At 39.2% G+C, this 25,817-nt stretch overlaps 1 protein-coding gene across 1 annotated transcript in view; it reads right to left on the bottom strand.

Annotated features, from left to right (window-relative positions):
- Nucleotides 1-1,128: 1,128 nt before the first annotated feature.
- The window catches only part of adgra3 (adhesion G protein-coupled receptor A3), a 35,401-nt gene continuing 10,712 nt past the window's right edge, over nucleotides 1,129-25,817 (bottom strand). The window contains exons 3-19 of the mRNA XM_033983274.2: nucleotides 20,864-20,935; nucleotides 14,546-14,617; nucleotides 13,623-13,694; nucleotides 13,338-13,498; nucleotides 10,797-11,010; nucleotides 9,654-9,818; nucleotides 9,303-9,492; nucleotides 9,063-9,212; nucleotides 8,365-8,523; nucleotides 7,567-7,734; nucleotides 6,288-6,495; nucleotides 4,974-5,182; nucleotides 4,407-4,528; nucleotides 4,170-4,293; nucleotides 3,717-3,862; nucleotides 3,331-3,426; nucleotides 1,129-2,832 (exon numbers count right to left, since the gene is read on the bottom strand). Coding sequence (XP_033839165.1) covers nucleotides 1,416-2,832; nucleotides 3,331-3,426; nucleotides 3,717-3,862; nucleotides 4,170-4,293; nucleotides 4,407-4,528; nucleotides 4,974-5,182; nucleotides 6,288-6,495; nucleotides 7,567-7,734; nucleotides 8,365-8,523; nucleotides 9,063-9,212; nucleotides 9,303-9,492; nucleotides 9,654-9,818; nucleotides 10,797-11,010; nucleotides 13,338-13,498; nucleotides 13,623-13,694; nucleotides 14,546-14,617; nucleotides 20,864-20,935 — 3,745 coding nt within the window. The 3' untranslated portion in view covers nucleotides 1,129-1,415. The remainder of the gene's footprint in view (nucleotides 2,833-3,330; nucleotides 3,427-3,716; nucleotides 3,863-4,169; nucleotides 4,294-4,406; nucleotides 4,529-4,973; nucleotides 5,183-6,287; nucleotides 6,496-7,566; nucleotides 7,735-8,364; nucleotides 8,524-9,062; nucleotides 9,213-9,302; nucleotides 9,493-9,653; nucleotides 9,819-10,796; nucleotides 11,011-13,337; nucleotides 13,499-13,622; nucleotides 13,695-14,545; nucleotides 14,618-20,863; nucleotides 20,936-25,817) is intronic.

Genomic DNA, 25,817 nt, shown 5'->3' on the forward strand with positions numbered 1-25,817 from the left:
TCCTTTTACACAAAATTGACTCTTTTGAGCTTTAAGCCATGTTATAATGATATTACGTCATCAAAAACATACCTAGAGTCGTGTTTTGTTTCATTCACACATGTTTGGAGATGTAGACAGACTAACAAAGCAGGATTACTCAAAGCTCTAAACACTCTGTTACACCTTGTGATGTCATGTTGTGGTAGTTTTCAAATTAACAGCTACGTTTTACCTTTTGTTCAGTAGAAATTAGCAATCCCAGAGCTGAAATCATCCAAATGATTCTAGTAAAGGTGTATGGAGTTTAAAAACACAGTAGAGCACTTCCTGTATTATGACATGACATCACAAGGTGGAACAGGTGTTTTCTGGTTGAGAGAATAATTCAGACTAAATATGTCAATACCGGTATTTATAAAAAATGATTTCCAAGGGTTTTTCGCACTGCAGAAACTCTTATTTGTACCAGTCCCCTTTGATGATAAATGTACTTCATTTCATTCATTCTCCCACCCAGATATTGATCTACAAGAGGAATTCCTTGGCTTGAAATTTCTTGGCTTCAATTTTTGCTTTAGTAGCTCCAAAAATAGTAAATAGAACTATAAGTGTGAAAACCCCTAAAAGTGTGTGCGCTACGGGAACACGTCAGAGTCTCAAGTCTCCCAAGTCTCAATCCTCATTGTGTTTTTTTTCTCATGGAGGATCCTGAGCTGTCAATCATAAATCAGCAGAGCCCTGTACTACTGTATCTGGGGACTCATCAAATCCAGGAGAGGGGAGGCAGAGAGAAAACACCGTCGGAGCCAGTGGCAATTAAAGTGTAGCTGCACTGTGGGGAAAGGAACCAGAGGCCACAAGAAGGTCAACAAAAACCCAATTACTGCCTTGTCTTACACTGTCACCTAAACTACTTTTTGGGATCTATTTTTATAGAGTGATAAAAAAAAAATCTACTTTAAAACTGATATATGCGATGCCGGTCAAATGCGTTGCCATATACTGTCAGCAATGTTTCTGAGATAATAAGGATGATAAAAATTTGATATGGTGCACCAAGAAAAGAGAAAGTCAAACTGGGTAGTGCCACAAGTGAATTCCAAACATCCCCAAAATAGAAGTTCCAGAAAAAGAAGCTCGACACGCTTTACAAACATGTGTTTTATATTGGGACAAACTAGAGAATGGAAAACAGTCCCTTAGCTATATAAACCATTTCAAGTTCAAACCATGCAACTGTGTTCAACTCGCTTTGTACAAAATGGTTGGAATAAAAGTTATAAAAATAAACCATTTACAATACAAAACATATCTACAAAACAGTGGCAGTAATTTGGCTAGCTGCTTAGTAATGATTTTGATTGTATATTTTTTAAAACTCAAAATTCACAGTGATAAAGCAGTTCTAAAAGTCCATAGGAGGGAAACAGTAGCTACACAGTAGTTTCATGTTTCCAGAGTCCAGTCTTAATGCTGGCTGTATTCTCAGTGTTTATCAAAGGCACTGCTTGGCCATTGTCTTTGAGGGCACCGTTTTGAGTGACCAGATTCAGCCCGTACGACTTGGGCTGGTTCTCTAGTTCTGTGCTGTTGCTCTGTTTGCCAGTAGTAGAGTCTTTACTGGAGCTAGACACGACAGCCTCCACAGTTTTTATGGAGCCGTTGGGCAAAGAGCTCCCCCCTCCTTTATCAGCGTAACGTGAGCGACGAGGGAGGCTGGCACTGTCGCTACTGTCCTGCTGCATGTGCCGTTCTCTGTACGCCATGTACGCTGCCCGCCGGTGGTTACGCGCAGCCATGTCGTAGTAGTGTCTCTTATTTGGGACGCTCTGTACACTACCCTCCACGCTGGTTGGCACGTCGTAGGCATACTCTCTTAGCACAGTTAGCCTGCTCGCCCTGTGCGCACGTGCCCGGTTTTTGTGATGCCTGCTCGCGTGTCCGTTTGAGGGCGGAGTCGGGTTGTTGATGTTGTTCATTGGCTGGAATTGCACTTCGACTGGCGATACGTGCATGTTTATTTTAATCTCATTGTCTATGGAGTGCTCAGTGAGGCTGTTGTCCAAAATGGCCGCTCCGTTAGCGGCTACAGGCGGGGATGCTAGCTTACATTGCGCTGCTTCTGCGTGTAGATTGGTTAGCTTGCTTCCTTGTCCAGAGTTGCGCATACTGGGTGCGGTTTTGTTTGTATGGGATGAGTCAGCGCTGCTATGGCCACATTTGACAGACTCCCCATCAGCTTTGTTCACAGCGCCCCCTGTTGCCGATGCCGTTTCACCTGGCGTGGACAAAAGTGCGTCCTCTTGAGCAGAATAGGCGCGTCTCCCGGAGCAACAAGCCTGAGACCAATAACGCCTCATGTCCTGCCTGTTGACGCAGTGGTGGGCAATCATAAAAGCCCCTAACGCCAACGCAGCCACCCCATACAAACACGTGAACGCTAAGTCAAACGGGTGGTCCTGGGAGATCGCAAGCGCTCCGAACACCCAAAGAGCGCTGTATAACCCTAACGCTCCAGCAGTGCCCAGTAACTGTGCCGCGAAGGTGTACTCATTCTCCAGGGCGGACATGGGCACAGAGTGGGAAGAGTGCCCAGTGGAGGGTGAGTCTTCGTGGGGTTGAAGCTGGAGAGTGAGGGGCTGCGTGGTGGGGCTTCCGTCTGGGTTGGCGTCGGTGTGGATGGCCTCCAGGTGCTGCTGCTCCTCCGTCAGCTCTTTGAACTCGTAGCGTCGCTCGGGGTGACGGCGCAGCTGCAGAAGGATGCTCAGGAAGTACATACAGTCTACAAAGATGATAAACCCCACGGGACCGTAAAATGCACCAATGCTCGGCTCCCAGGCCATCCAGCAACTACAAGACAAAGGAGAAACATAATTATAGAAAATGTAACAGAAGTTTTAAAAATGTATATCAAATTGTAATCGCAATTTCAGATACAAACAGACTAAAGTCATTTCAGTAAAAAGAAAAGTCTATACTAGTACTACACATTGATTCTGCAGTGCATTTGTTACATAGTGACGTATGTCATCCTAAAATGGCCTCTTGTCATGGCTATTTATAGTTACCATCATCCTTGAAAAAATAAATAAATAAACCACACAAAAGACAGACCCAGATTTCTCAATTAGTAAGCAGTGCAATAGAATCTAAACAGCTGCCACAGAGAATAGGCAGCAAAAAAAAAAGACGACATGTCACTTTAGGTAAGATTTTTACACAATCAATGTTGTTTTATTTACTGGAGCTGCCAAGTGAATTCTGTCACACTTAAAAAAGACTTAATGTGAGACTGCAGTTTCTCACTGCCTCAGTCTGAATAACGATGACATTCTATTAAGTACTTACTAAGGGGCATTTGTCCGGCTCCCATAGTTCTTGATGTTGGCTGCTGCAGTGATTCCACAGACGATGATTGGAATCCCTCCACCAATGAGATAAAACCTTCAGAGAAATATAAAACATTGTAACACGGTGCAGGGTGCTCTGCACTGACATCTTGTGGAAGCAAAATCTTAATACAAGACATCATTTTATGCCATGTACTACAACAAAATATTAACAAGCTGTGTATAATGTTTAGATCAATGTACAATTAAATTAATTTTTAATTCCCATTCCAGCTTTTGAAGTGCTGCAATATTTCACTTAAACAATGCATCATATCTGAAAGCTCTTTTATAGGAATATTGAATAGTAATACAATTACTATAAACTGAGCTGCAGTGACATACCTCAGCATTGGTCTTGGAGGAGGTGGGGGCTCGTCCAGCTCTTCATAGCGCTTGGCTTTACGAGTCACTTGTTTGTAGATGTTACGTGCAGTCACTCCCACCCAGAGAGCGGTCGCCAGTGTAGAATAGTGAAGCAAGATGCCAACCTAGAAAAGTATTGATCATTCACATAATTAGTAATGTTTTGCAAATGCAGTTGTAACAAACAAACTAAATTCTTTGGTGTTTCAATTTAATGCAAGACTGTTGGGCGATGGTAATTAATAACACATCCCAGTGGAGCAGCATTGCCGCAAACCATGAAAGAAACCCAAAATATCAGCCCATGCAAACTTTAACCGATGTTCTGAAGTTACACGAGTGAGTTTAGCCAACGGCAACTCCACAAACTTTTCCTTCCACATCTCACTTCATTTCTCAGCTGAACTTTAGAGCTAAGGGCATAATACTGACCGCCTGACAGACACTTGGATTGGCCGTCTGGTTGACACCTCCTATGAAGACGCCGCAGGTGAGAGCGATGTGCAGGCAGAGGTTCACCAACATGTGCCAAGTTTTTTTGCTCACTCGCACAGACCTGGAAAAATAAATGTAATTAAAATGTTTAGAAATGAAAACGATCCCATATTAATCAGGAATCAAATGGACCAAAGTTCTGCAACTAGAGGAGGGAAAGGTCATGTCTCGTACTTGTGGTGGTAGACGTAGCTGATTATAATGGTGAGCAGGCAGAGCAGGAGGATGACCGATGTGGCATAGCTGACTGGGTGCAGCTGGATGCTTGGAGTGGAATAATCCATCTTATTAAGGTCCTGGAAAAAACATGGAACGGTTAAGCGTGTGATAGTGAAACTTCCAGAAATGTCAGCTAAGAAAGATTAAGACTTCAGAAAGCGTTACATCAAAATTAACATATCGGAACTAGTCAGGGATGAAACTAGTGAGAAAAGTGAATGGAGGAAGGGAAATAAAAAAGCCAATTCTGACTAAAACGGTGACTGAATGGGTTAAAATTGATAAATGAGAGAATCACTGGCCACAAAATGAATGAAAAAATGTTTTAAAAATCAAAACTAGAATACATTTAATTGATCTTTTATCTGTCTACGTCAAAAATATTACTATATAATTAAGAAAGTTTGATTTAATAAAGATCATCTTGTGAAATCTACTGATCACAACTATAGTAAAACATTGCATGAATACACATCAAAATTCAAACTGCTTATAATCAAGAATGCCGGTGATAAAAGTTACCATTAGAAGGCCGTAGTTGCCAAGGGAGTTGCAGGATATGGTGGTGAAGTTGTCGTGATGCCCTAGTATTCTGCAGCCTTCGCTCTGCCACCCGCCCTGGCCTCCTCCCAGACTGTAGTTCCACTGGGCAGAGACCGGGTCCGATCCGCGGGCCAGACGCCTCAGGGTGATGTTCACGGGAGTACGCAAATTACGAAGTGACGTGCCATCTAGAAACAAGCAAAGGAAACACGTGTATATACAGTACTGTTCAGAGGAAAGAACACAGAAGAAATAGCTGTTCTATTGTAGATATTAAATTGTCTTGAATAATAGCTTTGTTTTGACTAAACAATATGGCAAATGTTTCAGTTGATGGTTTTTGCATCATTAAGAACAAAAATATCTGTCACTGGAATAAGAAAATCGCACTCAAAGCTGGATTGCACACAGGATTTCTCTTGTAAACTTGTACATTCAGTTTTTCCCCACTGTATTTTAACAGTATCTGATCAAGACATGGACGATATTGAAATTTGGCCTCACAATTATCATGTCCAAAATAATTGCAATTAACGATTATATCACGATAATGATTTAAGTTGCTGACAGTTTAAAAATGTTACGGATACAAATAATTATAATTTTAATATTATGAATAGGTCCCATATTTAAACAACTGTTAAAGAATTGTACTTTGTTATAAGTGAAAACAACAGTGATCCAGGGGAGATCATCAGGGAGAAGTAGTTTTGCTGCACATTCTGGTGACATAATGGCGTTTATTATCACGATTAAATAAAATGTCCTAACCACAATTATTGTCGACCCTTTTTATTATGATAACCGATTTTATTTACTGTTCCATCCCTAATCTGATCTGCATTGAACTGTATTTAATTAACTGCAAACCCTCAGAAAGAGCTGTGTGCATCACTATGGGACGCTTTGAGATGAGAGCTGAATGGCAGTGCGTTGGTAGTCCTCACTGCTTAATTTCTCCATCTGAAAAAGCTGTTCTAAAACTGCATGTGCCAAAAAAGACTCCTGCAGGGGAAAACTTAAAATGTGCCACAGGGTTTGTGCGAGCTGGGAACAAGTTGGACACATTTAAATACCTACTTCCTCCTTTCACAGTTTGAAAATCAGGTATCTCAGCTTTAACTCAAATAACAAAATTTCCACAGACAGCAAAACTTGAAACTAAATAGTTTTGACAAGAAAATTTTTTCCCAGAATAATCAATCATGCCTAATCTACAAACTGAAAGTGAAGAATATAATGATATACAGTAATGCATAGAAGAAAGAGCTGAAGAAAAAAGAAATGGCTCACCAATCATGGCCATGATGACAGGAGTGGTCACAGTCCTCCTCTTCCCGCTGTCAGCGAGTTGAGACGAGTTTCCAGTGGATGGGAAGAATTTGCCGTTACGGAAACCCAGAAGATACAGTTTATAAACTGTGTCCTCTGGCTGCACCGGGGGAGCGGCCTGAGCAAGAAGAGACTGAGGAAGCTGTAGTGAAGCCTCTATGACAGTGTTCTGTAAAGCACATTAAAGGTGACATGTTATGCAAATTCATCTTATAGTTCAATGAGCTTCTTCTGGTTATTTACCGTTAATTTGTTTTAATAGATTCTTTTTTCAGACCAAGGTTTAGTTTAGTTGCAGATGTTGCTGTCGTTCTGCCTCCACCGGTACAAAGACAGCACCAAAACCTGTTTAAATCAGCTGACCGGACATGTCACAGCAGCATCACGTGACCACGCTGAGGAAGAGCGCTAATGAGCAGTCGAAACTGTCAGGTACGAAAACAAACTAAACCTTGGTCTGAAAAAAGAATCTATTAAAATAAATTCATCTTTTGTTTAACCATGTTATACTGGCGTTCCCTCATTATGAGCTTATTCAAAGATGTAGTTTCGATTGATTCTCTCATTGCTCTCTACTTGTTTATTGTTAGAAATTGTGACAGTTTGAACCCTGGAGTCTACATTTTTTGAATAATAACAAACATATATAAATGAAAATCTGCAGCGTGCTATAAAGAAATGCCACTATGAAGAGACAGTGCTGAACAGTCCATGGACCCATTTTTATTATTACATTATTTTAGATCAATATTGCTGTTAACAACGAATCAAAAATATAAATTCAAACTAAATAATGCTCTACCTATGAACATATTCTTCTTTAAATTTTAGGGATGCACCGATTCAGGTTTTTCTGTTGCAATACTGTGACTTTAAGTATCTACCGATTCCCGATATCAACCGATACCAGGGCAGAGACTGAAAATATTCTCTTTTAAACACAAACGGAGCATGGGAATAATTATCCAAATGTGTTTTGTAACTTATTGATCATATAAAGTACTTACAGAACAGCTTTTAAAAAACACAAGTTCAATATTACAAGGTGATTTGGGCCAATATTGGTAAGTAAATCAGCTTATTACACCATAGACCAAAATGAGATATCGACTTAACAGATATCTCGGAACCAGTATCCAACCCAGCAACATTTCAGTATTGGTGCATCCCTATTTAATTTCAAAGTACTCAAACACCAATAAATAGACTTAAAATAAGATGTGAAGGACATGTGTTTCACCTTGTAGAGGATGCTGGAAAAAGAGCTGGTGGTGTTGCATTTGAAGGTGAGCTGGCGGTCCTGGCCGGGGGTGCGTTCTGGGCTTGGCCTCTGGAACAACATGCAGGTCATGCCGTTCCACTCATTCAGCCGAACCGCGTGAGCCTCCATCGCGATATTTGGAGAAGTCTGAAGAAATATTACAGTTAAAAAGTTAACATTTTATTCTACTCTGCAAAAAGGACTTTCCTACTTTGTCAGATTTGATGGTTTTAAGTATTTTTGACTTGTTGAGGAATAATTTTGTCAGGATTTGTAGTGTTGTAATGAGGAGCAGATATCTGTTTGTCCTCCCTGTGAGCTGTGAGGGAGGTTCATGTAAACTTGTCAATGCACCACTTATTTTCCTAAAAATGTCAGAATAATGAAATGCAGTTGTTCCCTTTTTAACGGTGATACTAACCTTTACATTTTCCGAATCATTATCCGTGTATTGCAACTGACGAAAGGCTGGCGCAAAGTCAATTATGTACAAAATTGCGGTTACTTTGAGGTCTAATTGTGAATGTATTTTTTCTGATGGATTACTTTACTTTACTTTAAGTTATATAAGCGGCGCGGAAGGGGCTGCATAAATGAGGAAGGTCAGAGGAATTGAAACATTGTACTAATAAAAGTAAACTAAGAGTGAGACAAAAACTGTAGTCTGGTTTTACTTATAAGTCATTATTTTTCATTTTTTTACAGACTGAAATACCAAGAAACATATCCACTGATCGTAACAGGTTTAAAAAACTAAACTGTTAAATTGTTTCTTACAAGTGAGAAAGCTTGAGCCGTAGCCAGGCGGTACACTGCGATCTTCTGGATGCAGGCGATGATTCGGGAACAGGCCTGGGCGTCACGCTGGGCCATCCACAGCACCTTCTCATCGGCCAGCATCAAGTTACTGGCCATACTCAACATCACCTCTCCCAACTAAAGACAAGAGCAAAGGAGGGTCAGACGATGGGCCGTAAGTTTCCTGATCATCTAGACAACAATGGGAAAATGTGTTTGGAGACTACGGAGAGCAAAGAACTAAACTTGCATATAATGGTGGAATCAGGAAGTTTTCAGACCACTCCACAAGTTTTCAATGTCATTATGGTGTAACCGCATACTAACCCGAGTAAGTTTAATGATTCCAAAATTTCCAAACAATAGAGAAATAAAAACATAATATTGGGAAGTTTTCAGATCCAACACGCAAACTATACTCCGGTTTCTGAGATGTTTTTTCTATAACTTTTAATTTCTAAGCCAAAAATATAACTGTATAATTCATAAATGATTAACTTATGAAACCTATTGATCACCTCTTCAATACTAAAACTGACTTTGCATGAACGCACATCAAAACTCAAACCGTGTATAGTCAAGAATGCCAGTAAAAAAAAATTATACTACACACAAATTTCTTATTATAGCTATTAATGACTAGTATTAAGGACAAGCTGTTAATGAGAAACACTTACATCTTTGAATTTCTCGACAAACTTTCCAATCTTTTCTATCATCTCAGCTACAAAGATGATGTCCATCTTGTCTGAAAAGTTGGCGGCCTCCACTGTGCAGACCAGGAGGCGACGGGCACTTGGGACCACGGTGCTTTCATTCAGAGGAATCTAAAATAAAAAAAAATAAAAACAAAAAACAAGATATTATGTAAAAATATATGCCCTACTTATGCACGTTGATCTAGTTTTATCACACACCTGGTTGATGACATATAAAAATCTTGTGACGTCTTTCTGAAACTGACATCGGGAGTAGTCGTCCTCCGCCCACTGCCCATCTCTGTTGCAGTAACGCCAGGCTCGTTGGTCCTCAGAGCTGCTGTAAGAGCCTGAAGACAGTCTGCTGCATGGGAGGTACGCTCGGATCCCAGCCAAAGTCCGAGGCCACCTAAAAGAACATTTAGAAGCACAAACTCTTAGAAATACTACTATGCAATTACACATGTCAACCACAAGGGGGTAGTAGTTACAAAGGAGATATGTCGACCACGCTGCAAGCAAAAAGTATTGGTTTGATTACAGCAAAACAACAGTATATTGTTCACTTACCTAAAGTCCCCCTTGTTGTTGGAGATGCGTTCAGGGGCGCAGTATTTAGCTGTACTTTCCAAAACCACTATATGCACAGTCCTGGTGGTGTTGCCTCTGCTTGTCCAAACTCGACACTCCCAGTTCCCAGTGAAACCAGGCTGGATGTTTGAAATGGTCAAGGCACTGGTGGAGGAAGAACTGTCAGTTAATTAAATGTGATGCAGTAGAGCTACAATTAACAATTATTTTGCTAATCGATTAGTCTAAGGATTATTCTTTCGATTTGACCCGATTTGAGGTGAAGCTGAAGTGGTGACGTTTGAGGGAATCCTGATGGAGTATATTTACAAACTAAAGAGATTTTTTCCATCACAAACATTAATTTTATGTAAACTCTTCTCAGCACATGGCATGTTTTGGAATCTGTGTACAGTCCAGATAGTGATTATTCTAGTATGTTATTCGTTTACTAAATTAGTTGCAGATTATTTCAATTTAACTGATTATTTGCTATTAATTGTTTCACTTGTTTCAGCTTAAATATATTTTGTCATATTTGTGTCTTTATACAAAGTTCTGGATGGTTATGAAATTGAATTGAACTTTGAATACAAACAACAACTTGGAAAACTTAAGAGAAAAACAGATTGATTTAATATCTAGTAAATGTTTGTAAATCTTTCAAAGCCCGATCAGCACTGCTTAGATTATTTGGTACTGGGAATCAAAGTACTCAATTTAGTTGTGGAGATGCACCAAAACGACACTGGTATTTGCTGGTTCAGGCCGATATCCTAGTTGGGTCTTTAATTGGATGGAATAAGAGTATTTAAAGGCTGATCTTGCCCTAGAATGTCTCATAATGAACTTTTATTCATACAAAGCTTTTTCAGTAGTGATTTGAAGGACAAGTAACAGTTGCATAACATAATTGTGTAATAAGTTCACTGTGTTTTGAGAAGGAAAAATGCTGTCGCTTCACTTGTATCGATAGCAGTGCCAGAACTGAAAGCGTGGGGTTGGTGCATCTCTATTTCGATGTCTATGTTATTTAATCAAACTTTTTTCTTTTTTTTTTAAGTTACTGTTATTACTTCCATTACTGTTTTAAAAATGTGCAGTAGCTTCTGAGTTATGGGTTTTCCATTGAACTTGACCAACCTTGCGATGAGGGAGCAGTTCTGGACCATGCGTTTCTCGATAAAGATGCCCTGGGCGGCGTCCGCTTTGACCATGCGCCCATTCTGGTACCACTGCACCTGCATGTCCTCGGCTACAAACGAGGCCTGGCACTGGAAGGGCAGACTGTCCCCCTGGAAGACCACCTGCCGCTGGGACGGGGTCAGCTGGAAAGAGGGCAGCTCAAGAGGCGCGTCTGAGGAGAGCAAAAAGAATGTGGTGGTCACTATATTTGGACATGTGATTAAAGCAGCTATGTGACACAGTGGAATGGCTGCTCTGCGAGGTATGTGCATTTTTGAGACAAGATGGAAAGTAGCTCTGAATTTGGGGAAAGTTGGCGGTGGTAGTAGTGGCGGTAGTGGTAGTAGCGGTATTAGAGGTAGTAGTGGCCGTAGTGGTGCATTAGTTGATTTTGGTATGTCTACAAATATTTTTGACTAAAGCCTGGTCACATATAAAGGGATTTTACAAAAAAAAATAAAAATACTAGCCATTATTCAAATACAATAGCAGTAAAATTTTCAAATAACAAGTGAGAAATCATCTTGAGAATCAAAATGCACAAATGTAATGTTTTACTCACAATAACCCTTGTTTTTGTGATATAAAAGTATTTATAAAAGTTATCTGTAAAAATCAACATATGGTCTGGACTAGTGTTGTCACAATACTAAAATTTCAAACTTGATTTTGTTATGAAGGTATAGACTCAAAACTTGACAGCTTTTTAGACATCAACATCTTTTATATTACCCCAGCTATGTTCTGAAAAGGTCCATGGGCGTATACTAGTCTATATGTCTTATACTTGTTCCGATACAGCTCAAAATTATTCTGAAGCTATTCCAGAAAGGTTAATTTCTATCCTATGAATGTGCCTTTTTTTGGTATCAATGCTTGCTCAATCATATACTAATTTTCGTATTGATTAGTATATGATTCCCCTGAAAGATTCCTGTCAAAAGAAAAGACTTTACTTGTATATATTGGAACAGTTTTATAAATTTTTCTCTTTTTGTTTTACTCCTTTATTTGCTGTGAGTTGTATTTATATTAGGTCCAAGTCTGAGAAATTTGAAAATGTCACATAATTTAATAGGACAGATTCAAAAATGGTCAAAACTGTCTAGTGATATGCTTCAGTTAGTTCATTAAAATGCATTATCCCAACCAAATAATACAATGATTTTGATAAAAATGGATAAGTCCCACTCTAAAAAAGCTGGGCCGCAAGTAAAGTGGTCTACGTGGTCTTATACTTTTTCCGATACAACTCAAGATTACCGGTAGTTTTCGTATCAATTACTATCCGATTTACGGCTCTAGTCTGAACATGTATATTTATATGGCAACAACAACTTAAAAATGGTTTATCTATTTGAGGTCCATTTACCGCGCCCGTGTCCCTGCTGTTTGCGTTTCATAATCCTGTGGTGTGATGAGTGCCAGGCTGATAAGACGTGAGCAAGTATAAACACACGACTGCTCTGGCCCTTGTCCTTATCTCTGGTGTCATTGCACAAACCCCTGTTCCCCAAACACAAGACACACTGATACCAGCAGAAAAATTAAAGAGACAGCACAGGCTATAACAGCGCAATCTGTGTCATGGCTAAACGGTGCCATGTTTTAGCCTGTCAGAGCAGCTCAAACTGAACTACATGGCAACGTTAGACCAATACAAAGTAACATTTGGACACTTCTAACTAGTAACTTGCTTCATAACCTCGAGGAAAGTTTTAACAGTGTCATAAACTGTATAAAGAAGTGGACTAAATGAGTGTGACGTCACCCATAGCGTTCGGCTGCAGCTAATTAAGCCTAGCAGTTATAGAGGCGGATTTGGAGCCGAGATCGTTATTTGGAATTCCGAACGCAAATATAGCAACTTAAACAGCCAATCTGGAGTGAGGTTGTTGAAGATAACGCCCCTTCCCACCCGCACTGGTTTAGCAGGCGGTGTGTGCGCCACCTCGAGGAAAGAAAGTACCCGATTTGTCTGTTATTAATGTTCATATCTTGATTTAGGGACAAAATAGAGAAAGAAAAACACCAGTATCATGTAGAGCGGGTTAATATGAACATTTTAAGATCAAAATGACAGCAGCAGGTACAGTGATAGAAAGTGAATATGAGTCGATGGGGCCAGAAGTGCGCCCGTGATCACTTCCTATTTGGAACGCGGTGGCTAGCAGGTTAGCTATGCCCATTTATGTATACAGTCTATGAATAGTGCAGACAAAATCCTGACTCAAATCCTAAACTAACACATGAGAATTAATTGGTAATAATTTTTTTCTGATTTTACAATTGACCAAAAACAAGTGCTTTTACCATGTATTGTAAAAATAAGGACATTTTTGCGTCTGCCATTCTAAAAATTCCCCACTTCTGAGAGTACTGCCATGTCATTAGTCTGATAAAACATACTTTAGTGAACTTATGAAACTATAACTTCATATTAAGCCCCAAAACATGATATCACCATGTATGTGATCCACTTTTGTCCTGTGTCCTTACCACAGGTCAGAAGCTCCGGTCTGATGGAGGTAATAACTTGGCCCTGGAGCGACTGGGGATAGGAACACTTTGTATTTTTGACGACGATGCTTCGGTCCTTGATCCAGCGCAGCAGCCACAGAAGGTTGCAGTCGCACAGTAGGTACGGCGTCTGAAACTCCCTGAGAAAAGACAGATGTGGAAGAGAGGAAAAGAAAACGAGAAAAACACAGGTGAAAACGGTGACTTCATCATTCCGCACCGGTGATGTCAGCCCTCAGCAGGAAGCCTCCTCATCAAACTTACAGAGACTTTAGAGACAACAGGCTGTCAAAGGTCCCCTGAGCCAGCGATGAAAACATGTTCCCTGAAAGATTCCTGTCAAAAGAAAAGACACAAGACTTTACTTGTATATTGGAACAGTTTTATGCATTTTTGCCCCTTTGTTTCACTACTTTATTTGCTCTGAGATGTATTTATATTATCTCCACATCTGAGAAGTTTGAAAATGTCACATAATTAAATATGACAGATTCAAAAATTGTCAACACCGTCTAGTGATATGTTTCAGTTAGTTTATTAAAATTCATTATTCCAACCAAATAATACAGTGATTTTGATGAAAATGGATAAGGCACATTCTAAAAAGGCTGGGCTGCAAGTAATTAGAATAAAACAGCATTTTATTCAGAACAGATAATAGTAGGGGTGACAGTAGCTCAGTGAGTAGAGCGTCTGCCCACTGATCCGAAGGTTGGCAGTTCAAAAACCTGTTCTTGGCATAAACATCATTGGTTGAGCGGTCTGATCCACTGACCCACTGACCCACAGGTTGGCGGTGCGTTTCCAGCTCCCACAGATGAATGCTGCTGCTGCATCCTTAGGTAAGACACTTAACACCACCCTCGCCCCCGGAGTCTGCGTACACTGGTGTATGAATGTGTGTGTATGTGAATGGCTGAGTGGTCCGTTGATCTAAAGTGCTTTGAGTGCCTTGAAGGTGGAAAAGTGCTAAAAATGTGACCATTTACCATTACTGCTATTATATACCAAAGCTTTGTTCAAAAACGATAAATCAGGTCAAATAATAGTTACTTAAATTGAGCAACAAAATACTGGTAAATATTGTGTTTTAAGAGTTTTTGAGTCAAATTAGTTTTTTGCTTTTTATTAAATCATAAAACATTATGGTCCACAGTATATAGAATCTGAAAATGAAAGGTACTTACAGTCTTATCAGGTTGGTGAGCCCTTTAAAAATGTCGACATTTAGACATCCAATGCTGTTGTTGGACAAATCTCTGTAACACACACAAAAGGTTTTTAAGACTAATCTTAATACAAATAAGAAGTCCATTAAGTCTACATCCAGCCAAACGTTATATTATGAGAAAACAGATCATGTAGACTTTGTAGGCTTGTGAAGTGAAAGCAAGTTGGAACGAGAGTGTAAAAATCTGCTGACAGCTCCACAACTTTCAAGGTGATTTTGGATCATGTGTGGGCCTCTGGGGATTCTATACTTCAAAGCCAAGTGCAACAGAACAAGAGATGAATCCACTCTTTTTTATTGTCAGACGTTTAAGTGCTTCTCCTATTTGTAAAACCTGACAAGATGCTTCTGGTAAATATTAGATCAAGTCTGGAGACACTCTTGACATTTCATCAAAAATCACAGACATCTTAGGCCTTAAAGGGGCTGCACCCAATTTTCTTTGATGTCATGATCAAATGATGTCGAGTATTTTTCAGATGTACAGATATACTGTAAAAACAGCTCTTAGGGTCAACATAAGGCCACACACCACAAAGTTAAACCACAAACAAGAAAGTAAGGCGCGCTGTTACCATGACAATTGTTGTTAGCGTTAAAGTGACTATGCTTGGCCTCTGAAAGTTGTGAAACGCATTTATAAACTTGTCACCGTGAATAAATAGGATGCTAAGAATGCATTAGGAAAGTAAAAACATGAAAAACAGAACTATTTCAGTTTTTCAACACAGCAAAATTCAGATACAGAGCCTTTAAATGGAAAAGACTGCAACTTTTATCCAGAGCTAAACATTTAATAACAGTTTTAAAGCAGACCTATTGTCCTTGTTTGTGCTCTATAGTTAATAATCTGTGACACTCGAGGATCATTATGTTACAATTTGCATAATTTAAATTGCAATATCCATCCAAAAAGACTTTATAAAAAACAACTCAGCTCAGTTCCATGTTAGAAAACTGCGGTTGTGTAGTTGTTGACCACTCCTACGGATATCTGCACATCACATAGCAAAATAATTACGCGACCCTGCCGAAACCAACGTGTATCACAGATTAAGAAAATACAATTAGAGAATTAAGTCAGTACAATGCGGTGTCTGTATTCTGGTGGTGGTGCAAACGAGGATTGGTTGGCAATCTGTCTTGAAAATAAGCGATTAAAGATTGCCCAAACATGCACGAATCACTCCAAATACAACTTCAAGAGGGTAAATGAGAAGGGGAAACAACTATAACATGGTTCAAAGCTCTGAAAAGTCGATATTGCATAATAGGTCTGCTTTAAACATCAACTGTAGGCTCTCGGACAAATCTGTAGCACCACTTTCACATCAGCAGTTTTCAGTCGCAGATAATCTCATTTTAATTTCCTAACTACAACACTGGATGTTAATAAAATTGTTCAACTTAATTAAAAGTCGCAGGGTGTCCATTGCAGCCAAAATATGTTAATAAAAGCTGTAAACGATAGCCTTTTCAGAATGAGCTAATCGCTTCAAAGTGCCAAGTGGGAAAACTAGAGGCAGTATGGAATGACACATCATTACCTCAGCTATCCTGCGGTACTGTAGAAATAAGATGGCTACACAAAACCTCACCTGGAAAATGTCTTGTGGGCATATGCTAACATTCAGGCTTTTGTGTAATTACCAGAGAGTGGTTCTTAAGGTACCAGCTGGAGTAGTTTACTGTAAGAATACGAGCTCCACTTGCATGAGAAGAAAAAAAAAAATCTAGTTTTGCGGGGTTTTGTAATGTGCACTAGCGTTGTGTGTAGGCCTGTCACCGAATATAACGAATTTCTAAGCATTGTATATCGCTACAGAGAAATATTGCAATAAATGATAATATTGAAAATACCAATACCAATCTAAACCATTTTTAACAGACTGTATCATTAAAAGGCATTAGCTGCAACATACGAAGCTCAAATCTTAGAAACAAAATACTCCAAATCTCCCCACTATTGCAAAGAAATTATACACAGACCCTCAAAATATACTGCTCCAGCTTCCACATATTGAATGATAAGTCTGTATAATAATTATCGTGACAGGCCTAGTTGTGTGTAAGGAATGAAGGAAGAGGAGGGGTAGACGAAGGCCCCCTCTTTACATGAGTCTTGCTTTTATTTCACAGTAATCAAATACCACAGTTAAAGCGACAGTGGATCTGGACAAGACTGGGGGAAAAAAAAACAACTAACTAACTTGGAGGCACTGTGCTAAAATCGTGTTAAAACAACACCTCTATAATCCCACATATTACGGCCCATATTTTCATCTGCTTATTCTCTGGAGCCCAGTGGACTTAAACACTTTGAGAAAGATCATTCTTAAACATGCCATGCTGACACAGGCACGCAGCAGATTAACAGTGCAGAGGGCAGAGCTCCAGTTGTTGTCCGAGTGTCCAGTCTACAGTAAGAGGGGCAGGGGCAAAAATAACCCTATGTGATTAGATTCCTGCGAGGAGCTGTTCAGCTGTTTGGGGAATGGGAAGTCAAAAGGGTGGGATATTTTTAACATGAACTACTTTTAGTGAGTGTTAGTAATAAAGTTGGAAATCTATGCAATCATTGTCTTTTGTAGTGCCTTTAGTGGAACCGTGTCAGCCACTTGGTTTTTTTCTGTTGTTTTAGTATCGATTACTATCTGATTTTCAATATTGTTGACAAATATTGAAATACTTCAATAAACTGATACTAAAAAAGTTTACAGGACAGAAATGAGCCTCTCTTCAATAGCTTTGGAATGATCTTGAGCTGTATCAGAACAAGAATAAGACCACATAGACTAGTATACTTCCATGGACCACTATGGAATCTACCTGGACGACTGAGGGATTACACAGATATAACATATATAATATAAAAGAAAGTAATTCTATTTTAATTTGAAAATGACATGGTATCGCAATCGTTATTGAGCATTATGTCTATTCCTTAGTGATAGTAACATTCAAAACTCTATTCTGATACTGACACTTTCAACTTTTAACTTTTAACCTATATTGCTGCTATGTTTTGTAATTCTGCTTAAATATAATTAAACTTCTAAAATTCGTAAGCATGCATGTTCGCTTATTGTGAATCACTTGTTGTTCAATCTTTGTCCATCCTTGAAAGGAGGACGGGCGTATTCAATTGCACTTCAATATTCATACGGTTACCAAATACTGACGCATGGCCAGATCAAACGTTGGTGTTTAGTCTGCCTATGCCGGCGTTTGATGAAATGTTCTGTTTACATTCCCACAGTCAGGATTCCTTCGTTGTCTCTTTTGCTCCTCTCTTTCTTTGCACTCCTTTCATGGTCAAGACAAGAGACAACCCACCTTTGAAATTTACACAAAGGGGTCCATATAGCTTTGGCTTAACATAGTAAAAAAAAAAAACAGTCAGCAGAGAAAAATGTAGTTACTGAAATATATAGTTGCTGTGGCAATAAAAGATCAGAATTAAATCAGCATTAATAGTCAGAGTAGTTTGAAACAGCATTTATCAGTTGTAATTGTCTTAATACTACTGCAAAATCCAAAGTTAAATCTACCAACTGGACAAAACCTCGTAGGAGTGACGACGTTTCACTTCTTATCCAAGCCGCTTTTCAGTTCTGAATGAATTAACTGAAGAAGTGGCTTGGATGAGCAGCAAAATGTCTTCACTCCTAAGTTTTGTCCAGTTGGCAGATTTAACTTCAGATTTTGCTATGGATCAGACCTGGACAACTGAGGGATTACACAGACATTGTCTTAATACCGATTGTAGTCATAGCGAATGTTGTGCTTTCAGTAGTGTCGGGATATGAAGATTTCAAACTGGATTTAAAGACAGGAAACAAAAGCTCTGTACTTAATACCAATTTTAACCATTTATATATTTCTGTGCAATTTATGAGATTTTTCCAGTAGTGATGCCTGTTCAAACGTTTATCTAGTTTTCCCTGTCTTGTAGTGTTGGTAAGCAGTAGTAATTTCATGATACAAAAATTTCAAACTTGATTTCATAATTAAATCATAGCACTTTCTTCTATATTTCCAGACGGTCTTGTATCTGTGTAATCCCTCAGTGGCTCAGGTAGGTTCCCTAGTGGTCCATGGGCGTATACTAGTCTATGTGTCTTATACTTGTTCTGATACAGCTAAAGATATTCAGGGAAGGTTCATTTCGGTCCTGTGAATGTGACTTTTTTTAGTATCGATACTACAAAAGGTCAAATGAGAATCTAGTTTTGATATTAGTCAAAACTAGATTAGTCAAGTATCAATTTGAATCAGATTTTTGACACTTTTAACAGCTGTACTCAATACCATTTTAATACATCAATGATAATGCATTTTTGTTTTATTTATGGGATTTTTATTTCCAGCACTGATACCTCTTGAAACATTTAACTAGTTTTCAGACTGCATTTTATGGATAACCCTAAATTGTAGTGTTGGTAAGTAGATGTGAGCAGTAAGCACTTGCATTCGAGAGAATTTGCAGTAATTTGGCAGCAACTTGAACTTCAGTACAAACTTGAGTACTTCCTCCCCTTCAGATGTATAGACAGACTTGAGTGTGGCCTGAATACAAGATGTGGGGGAAGGTTGTAAAGGTTTGAGCCAAAAATCTGACTGTTTCTCTTTCTCTCCACTGCAGCCGCCAAGCTCCAGTTTATGTTGGCACTGTTGGGTAATCCCAATTCAGACCATGTTCCTACTCTCTTACACACAATTATCTATAGTTTCTGACCCCCCACGTGCTGCTGGATTCAAGTTTTAAAAAAAGTTCTTTTCAAAACGATCCGCAAATATGTCCAGAGACTACACATAAAGCTATTCCGTAGAGTCCCGTCATTTTTTAGTGGTGTGTGAATGTACATAGGGCTTCATGGTGTCTGCTGAGGTTCCTGGCACCGGTCCAGACAAAACAAGGCAGTAGAAATAGATTGGTGTGAGACTGTACTCCCTTATGGACACTGGATATGAACTGAACTGGTGTAGTCATGCGCAGGAACTTGTATTTAAAACAGTTGTCTTTCCATCCATATATTCAAGGCAATGATAGGTGATGGTAAAAAAGACAAAAATTCAGTTCAGATTACTGGTGGACACTGCCTTATATCAATCTGAAGGGAGGAGCCAACTACACTGAAACTAACACACCTATTTGTACGGTTTCTGTTTAGCTAGCTCTATGAAAAACGACTGATTATGCAGATTACAGTATAAGTAGTCTAAATATTAAGTAATGGTCACAGACTGTATAAAGAAGTGGAGTAAAAGAGTGTGACGTAACCCATAGCGTTCAGCTCCAATCAAATGAAGCTCATTGAGGCTAGCAGTTATAGGGGAGAATTTGGAGCCGAGTTCCACATTTGGAATTCCAACCATAAGTATCATAGCTAGAGCTAATCCGGAGCGAGGCTGTTGAAGGTAATGCCTCTTCCCGCCCGCACCACTGGTTTAGCAGGGAGCGGGCACTTAGTCAACGCTGTCAATCACACCTGTTGCTAATGCTAGTAGGAGCGACCTTGGGGAAAGAAAGCACCTAATTTGTCGATTATCAATGTTCATATCTTAATTCACAGACAAAACAGCAAAATAAAAACACCAGGATCATGTAGAGCGGGTTAATACAAACATTAAAAGACCAAAATGATGAGGCTAACTGCAGCAGTTACAGAAGGAACATGACAGTTTTTCCAATGTAAAATGAATTGGAGCTAGAGTCGATTGAGCCGGAAACACGCCCATGATCGCTGCCTATGATGAGACGGCTAGTGCGTTAGGGCTATGTTCATGTATAAAACAGTCGTGATGGTTCTACATAACACTACATAATGCAATTTCAGCTGTATTAAACTGAACTTCCAATACTTCTAATGATACTGAAGTTTACATAATGCATACAAGACTAACAGCTGTCACTCCACAGGTGAATTAAATAATAATTATAATAATGATAATAAACAAATAAAGAAAATTGCACATGTTAGTACATTAATCAGTAACTTTTCAGCTCAGTAGAATCAAGAAACAAATTACAATCTTTCTGAATTTGCAACCCTGCTATTAAAAATGTGGCAGCTTTAGTCACTTAATTTCAGGCAATTAACTTCTCAGTAATTACAGTGCATACTTAACATAGCGCATTGGAAGAATTTGGATCTTTTAAATAGGTTTGAAAAATCCCAGTGAAGCTTGCGTGCAAACGCAAAGTGTACAAAGACTTTCAGAAGTCACATTAAGGGAGCTGGTTAAGCTGTAGAGGCCTTAATATACTTACAGTCTTTTGAGTGATGCCAATCCAAGGAAAGCGCCGGGTTCAATGTGACTGATCATGTTACTCCGCAGGTCCCTGTCAGAAGAAAAGAAGAAAAAGTTTAGGTCATGTGGGTTTAATAAGGAGGAAAATTTATTTATTTTTTGGAAATTTGAAAAGAAAAAGAAAAAATGGGAACGGCAAAAAAGAAGAAATATGAACAGCTCCCCACTGAAAGTATTTGAACTCACAAGTCACACTTTTAAGCACATTTCAAATAGAGATTGACCGATAAGGGTTTATTCATGGCCAATGCCGATAACGATTGTTTAGAATACAAGGAAACCAACGGCTGATAAGCTCTGCCGATATTTTTGGCCAACATATTAGCCCATTTTGATTATGTTCCCCAAATATTTAAATGTACTACAAACTCCTAATATAAAGCATTGTGTGTATTTTTAGGCAGAAAATTGACCAAAACAAAATATCGGCCTATGATGGAGATTTAAGGCCGATAGTCGATACACTAAAAAGTCAGCCCGATATATCTGTATATCCCTAATAAAAAAAAAAAAAAAAAATGTGTTGTCCCAATACCAAGTTTCGACCTTGTTTGACTGTACTAATTATAAAAAGACTATTTTTGACACTGTAATGCACTTTTAAAAACAAAATATGCAAGTATTTAATGGTGCTGTTTCTTTTCATAATTCTGAACCTTAAAGGTACAGTGCACAACTTTTCTGATGGAGGGTCCGCTGCCTACATGTCTCCATGGAGATGTTATTGCTTTGCCAGGAATGTTCCATGGTATGACATTAAACATATCCACCTAGCATTTATTCATTATGGGTGTTTCCATTGTTCAAAAATACAATAATTCCATCTGTGAATAGGGGCGACTCTCCACAGATCTGAACTGTAATGTAGTGCAGTGATGTAACCTGTTTGTCTCTCTTGTGATAGGTTTAATCTATAGTACATGAAACATTCTAGACAAATCAATAACATTTCCATGGAGACAAGCAGGTGGTGGACCCCCCACTAGACCCTCCTTTAACAAAATGTCCGATTCTGTCTGTTTTTTTCTCAGTACACTGTTCAAGTGAGTATATATATATGTTCTGGGTATTGACTTTTTGACTATTTTAAATGACACATTCCTTCGCAACTGTACTGCATCAAAACTTGTGGCTGACCTGTATTTTTATCATCAAGACTGATATTTTAGTTTCTGGTTACACCTCAGTGATTTCACTCTAATGTACTAAACCCCATTCTACAACCCTACATGCACCCAAAACCAATTGAAAAAAAGTGGCCTTTGATATCGCAGCCTATTTGAAGAAGGATTTATGCACACACGCCCACACAGACACACAAACACGCGATCAGTCTCTCCCCGGAGGTTCAAAGGATCGCCGTCACCGGATTCCTGTGGTGCTCACCTGCACTGGCACTGCCTAGTCACTCATTACACTACAGTTCAAGAGGCTTTCTACCAGCCACCTGAACCCACACAAAGCCTTCTGGGTAACTCTGCCCGTTTGATGTGGACGAGCTGTCATCTCAATGTGGCTATAAAGAACGCGGGGAGAAAAATCTATAGCTGTTCGGAACTTTTGATCTGCGAGACCAGATGAGAGAAAAATGAGAAGGCAGGGCGGAGAAAATTGTCCCTAAAAGATCTAGTGAGAGCTACTTTTGGAGTGTTTATTAGGAGCGCAAACATTTAGGTTGGAGCTCGTGGGGCTATTTTTATTCCCTCTGCCAATGAGGTTAGGTTTGTACTGTTGTTTGTCTCAGGAATGGAGTACGACAGGAGAACAAGGGTCGTCTTTGTAGAGTTTGGTACATCATGTTAGTTTGTGTATTCAAGCCTAAATATTGACCCTTTATTGCCAACATTTGAAGTTTTAAACACAGACAATAATAGAGGATCATGTTTCTACAGCTCGGGTTTGACTGCTTGCCTTAACTCTAAAATGGCACGGACAGCAACTAAATATTTAAAATCTCTCTTTACAACACCATGGCCTCTCTAATGGCCAATATGCGGTTCTGCCGGGACTACCACCACCAGTAATGTTAGAAATATTTGTTTCTCTTCCAAATTCTCCAACTATTTGTAAACATTTAGCTATTATACCTCTAGCTAAGCCTGTCACGATAATTACTATATCAACTTATAATAGTTGGGACAATAATTTCTGGGGGTCAATATTTATCCTGGGTACTTTTTCATTGTACTAGTGGGAGAATTTGTGTTATTTTTCTGTTCTATGATGATATTGGAGCTAAAAACTTTGGATGAATAACTTCTATGACACGTTTATAGGTACAAACGAACTACAGAGTGTTTCATATCTGCCATTTATTTATTGCAGCTAACTTACTGTACATATACATATATATTTTGGGGGGGAATATTGTTGCTTTAGGTTAATGGCGTCAGTAGAACAAATTGGTTTTAATACTATCGTTTAGTGTCTATCTTTACTTCAACAATATATCACACTTTAAAATGTGTTATCTTTGTATTTATAGGAATTTAAGGAATTTTGATTTTGAATTTTGTTTTAAATGTTTAAAGATGACTTGGTTTGTGGTTATTTTCGGAGAGATTACTATGGATCAAATACTGCTGTTAAATGTGTTTTTATGTAAATAAGCTCTTTAATGCCTTCTGTGCCTGGCAACCAAAATCTGGCACAGAGCATCTTTTCTCTTGAGATTAATGTTTTCTGTGCACTGCCCTTGTTTTAAATACATAAATAAAATGAAAAAAAAAAAAAAAAAATCTCATTCTAACAGCGAGTTCAAAAAATCAAGTCGCTCTTACTGTAGACGCAATTAGATACAACTTACAAGGGAATTGTTCCAAATATGGAGGTCAAGAACCAAAGCTAAACAAGTTGTATTAGTTCAACTCTTGGGTATATTCTTGCGATACAACTCTTCCTAACACATTGCCCTATTGATTTGGACTTTGCATTCTTGAGAAAGCAGGCACGACAGTCGTTATGCGTGCTCTGTTTTCCACAATAAGCATTCCAACACAGCAGTGGATTTAGCCAGGAATTAGCATGTGATAGTTGGCTAGCTTGGCTCTCCATTCCTATGAGCGGGAGTGAGATAATGGGGATTCTGTGTGGCTTATTTCCAAGCAGGGACACCTTTGGCCCTTGACAAAACACAGCAGTCTCCACAGTTACTTTGCAATTTCACACAGCGCTCTTGGATAGGCGTAATCGATTCTAGAGACCCCCTTCTCCGGCATGCACTCTCGGCCAGCTGCTGTCTCTGTGCCTGCATATAGGCAAGTCTAAATGAGGCAGTCTTTCTTTGTGGACTCGAAAAGGGAATGAGTGGTGAAAGCAACAGGAAGAGGGGGGTCGGAGCCAAGACGGAGAGCCGTGCATAGACTTGTGGAGAATTTTCGACTTTGCAGAGAGAGGGAGAGTTTTGTAGTGTGATTGAAGAAGGGGGAGGGGTGAGCGGGGACGTTTTTGGGGAGGGTGAGGCACTAGCCCAAAAAACACAGGCTTGACACCTCTTGGCCCTGGTCTGGACTCATTACAATGACAAAGGCTGGCAGTCTAGCACAACCCAGCTTCTCTTGTAGGGTCCAGGGGGCTGTTTTTGGAGGTAAACTTGGTAGTAGCGGTGTAATATACTTTTGTCCTTCACTTTGTAGAAGGATGAAAGCTTGACGTTTCACTCATTTTCAGCACACTGTCTTATCTTCCTTGTGTAGACTTGTGAAACGAGCAACACTGATATCTGACCCATTTTACAAGTCTTTTTCTCACTATAGGTCAGTATTCAGAGATTATAAATTAATAATAAAAATATCCCAGCAATTCATTCAAACTGGGGAGTTCCAATTGATCCACCAAGAACAACAAATATTGAGTTTTGTATGTTTGAAAAATCTGTGTCATGTTTCATAATTCACCTTATAATTCTATTCCGTGCCGAAAAAACAGGGAATTTGCCTGTAGGATTCCACACGGATGCAGTCATGCGTTAGCCTTGAGGAAAAGCTCCACCCTTAATGCTCTGGTTATTTTATCTGCTTGAATCCTTTGGGCCTGATAAATCATCCCGTGGCCCATGTGTGGAACCAATAAGCAACTTCTCACCAAGTTCATGTCGGAAGGAAGTGCTCGTGATGACAACCCCAACCTCAAGCGGGTGTCATATTGAAATAACATGTTATACTAAAGCGGTGAGGTTGCGCCGCACCAATGCCTACGCAGATAGTATCCCAGAATACTTTGCTGCGATTATGTCACCAGGCAGACAAACAAAATAACCCCTGAGGCTACACCTATAATTAGCCTGTTCCCGCTGCATCTTCAGTGCTCCTCCAGCTTGCTAAGTGAGGCCAAATACTATTAGGAAGTGTTTTGACCTAAATGTTCCACTGAGGAGGAGATAAACAGCCGGTACAAGAGACAAACTGCAATCATTTAAAAGGAGCGATAGATAGTGTAGTAGTTTAAACGAGTGGGAGAAGTCACACAATTGTCTCACAGAGGAAGATGTATAGAGCTTGGATTTTCAGCTAGCTTGATGTTAAACCAATGGAGATAAAAAATACTAAAGTTAGTGTTCATTCAAAAGTATTATGACACTAAAATGTGATAACCGTCTTTAACAGTAATGATCCACCATTGTCTTGGGTTGTTCCATGGCTCTTTTGTTGTTTTTGCTATAATGCATGTCTATGGATGTAATGAAAAGGTTTTGATGTTCGATCTCAAACTCTATCCATGGGTTTCAGAATGATAAAAATGTAGAACTGTTGCAATAGCGATTAACAATTTAAAACACATTTTTTAAGATTATCTTTCAAATGGGAAAAGTCCTCAAAATGACAGGAGGCTGTTGATTTTACAAACCAGTCATGGATTACTGTATGTCAAACGCTGTGTAGTGAAATAAAGAAAATGAATTTGTACACATGAGA

Source organism: Periophthalmus magnuspinnatus, chromosome 18 (assembly GCF_009829125.3).
Source record: "Periophthalmus magnuspinnatus isolate fPerMag1 chromosome 18, fPerMag1.2.pri, whole genome shotgun sequence".
Lineage (NCBI taxonomy): Eukaryota > Metazoa > Chordata > Actinopteri > Gobiiformes > Gobiidae > Periophthalmus > Periophthalmus magnuspinnatus.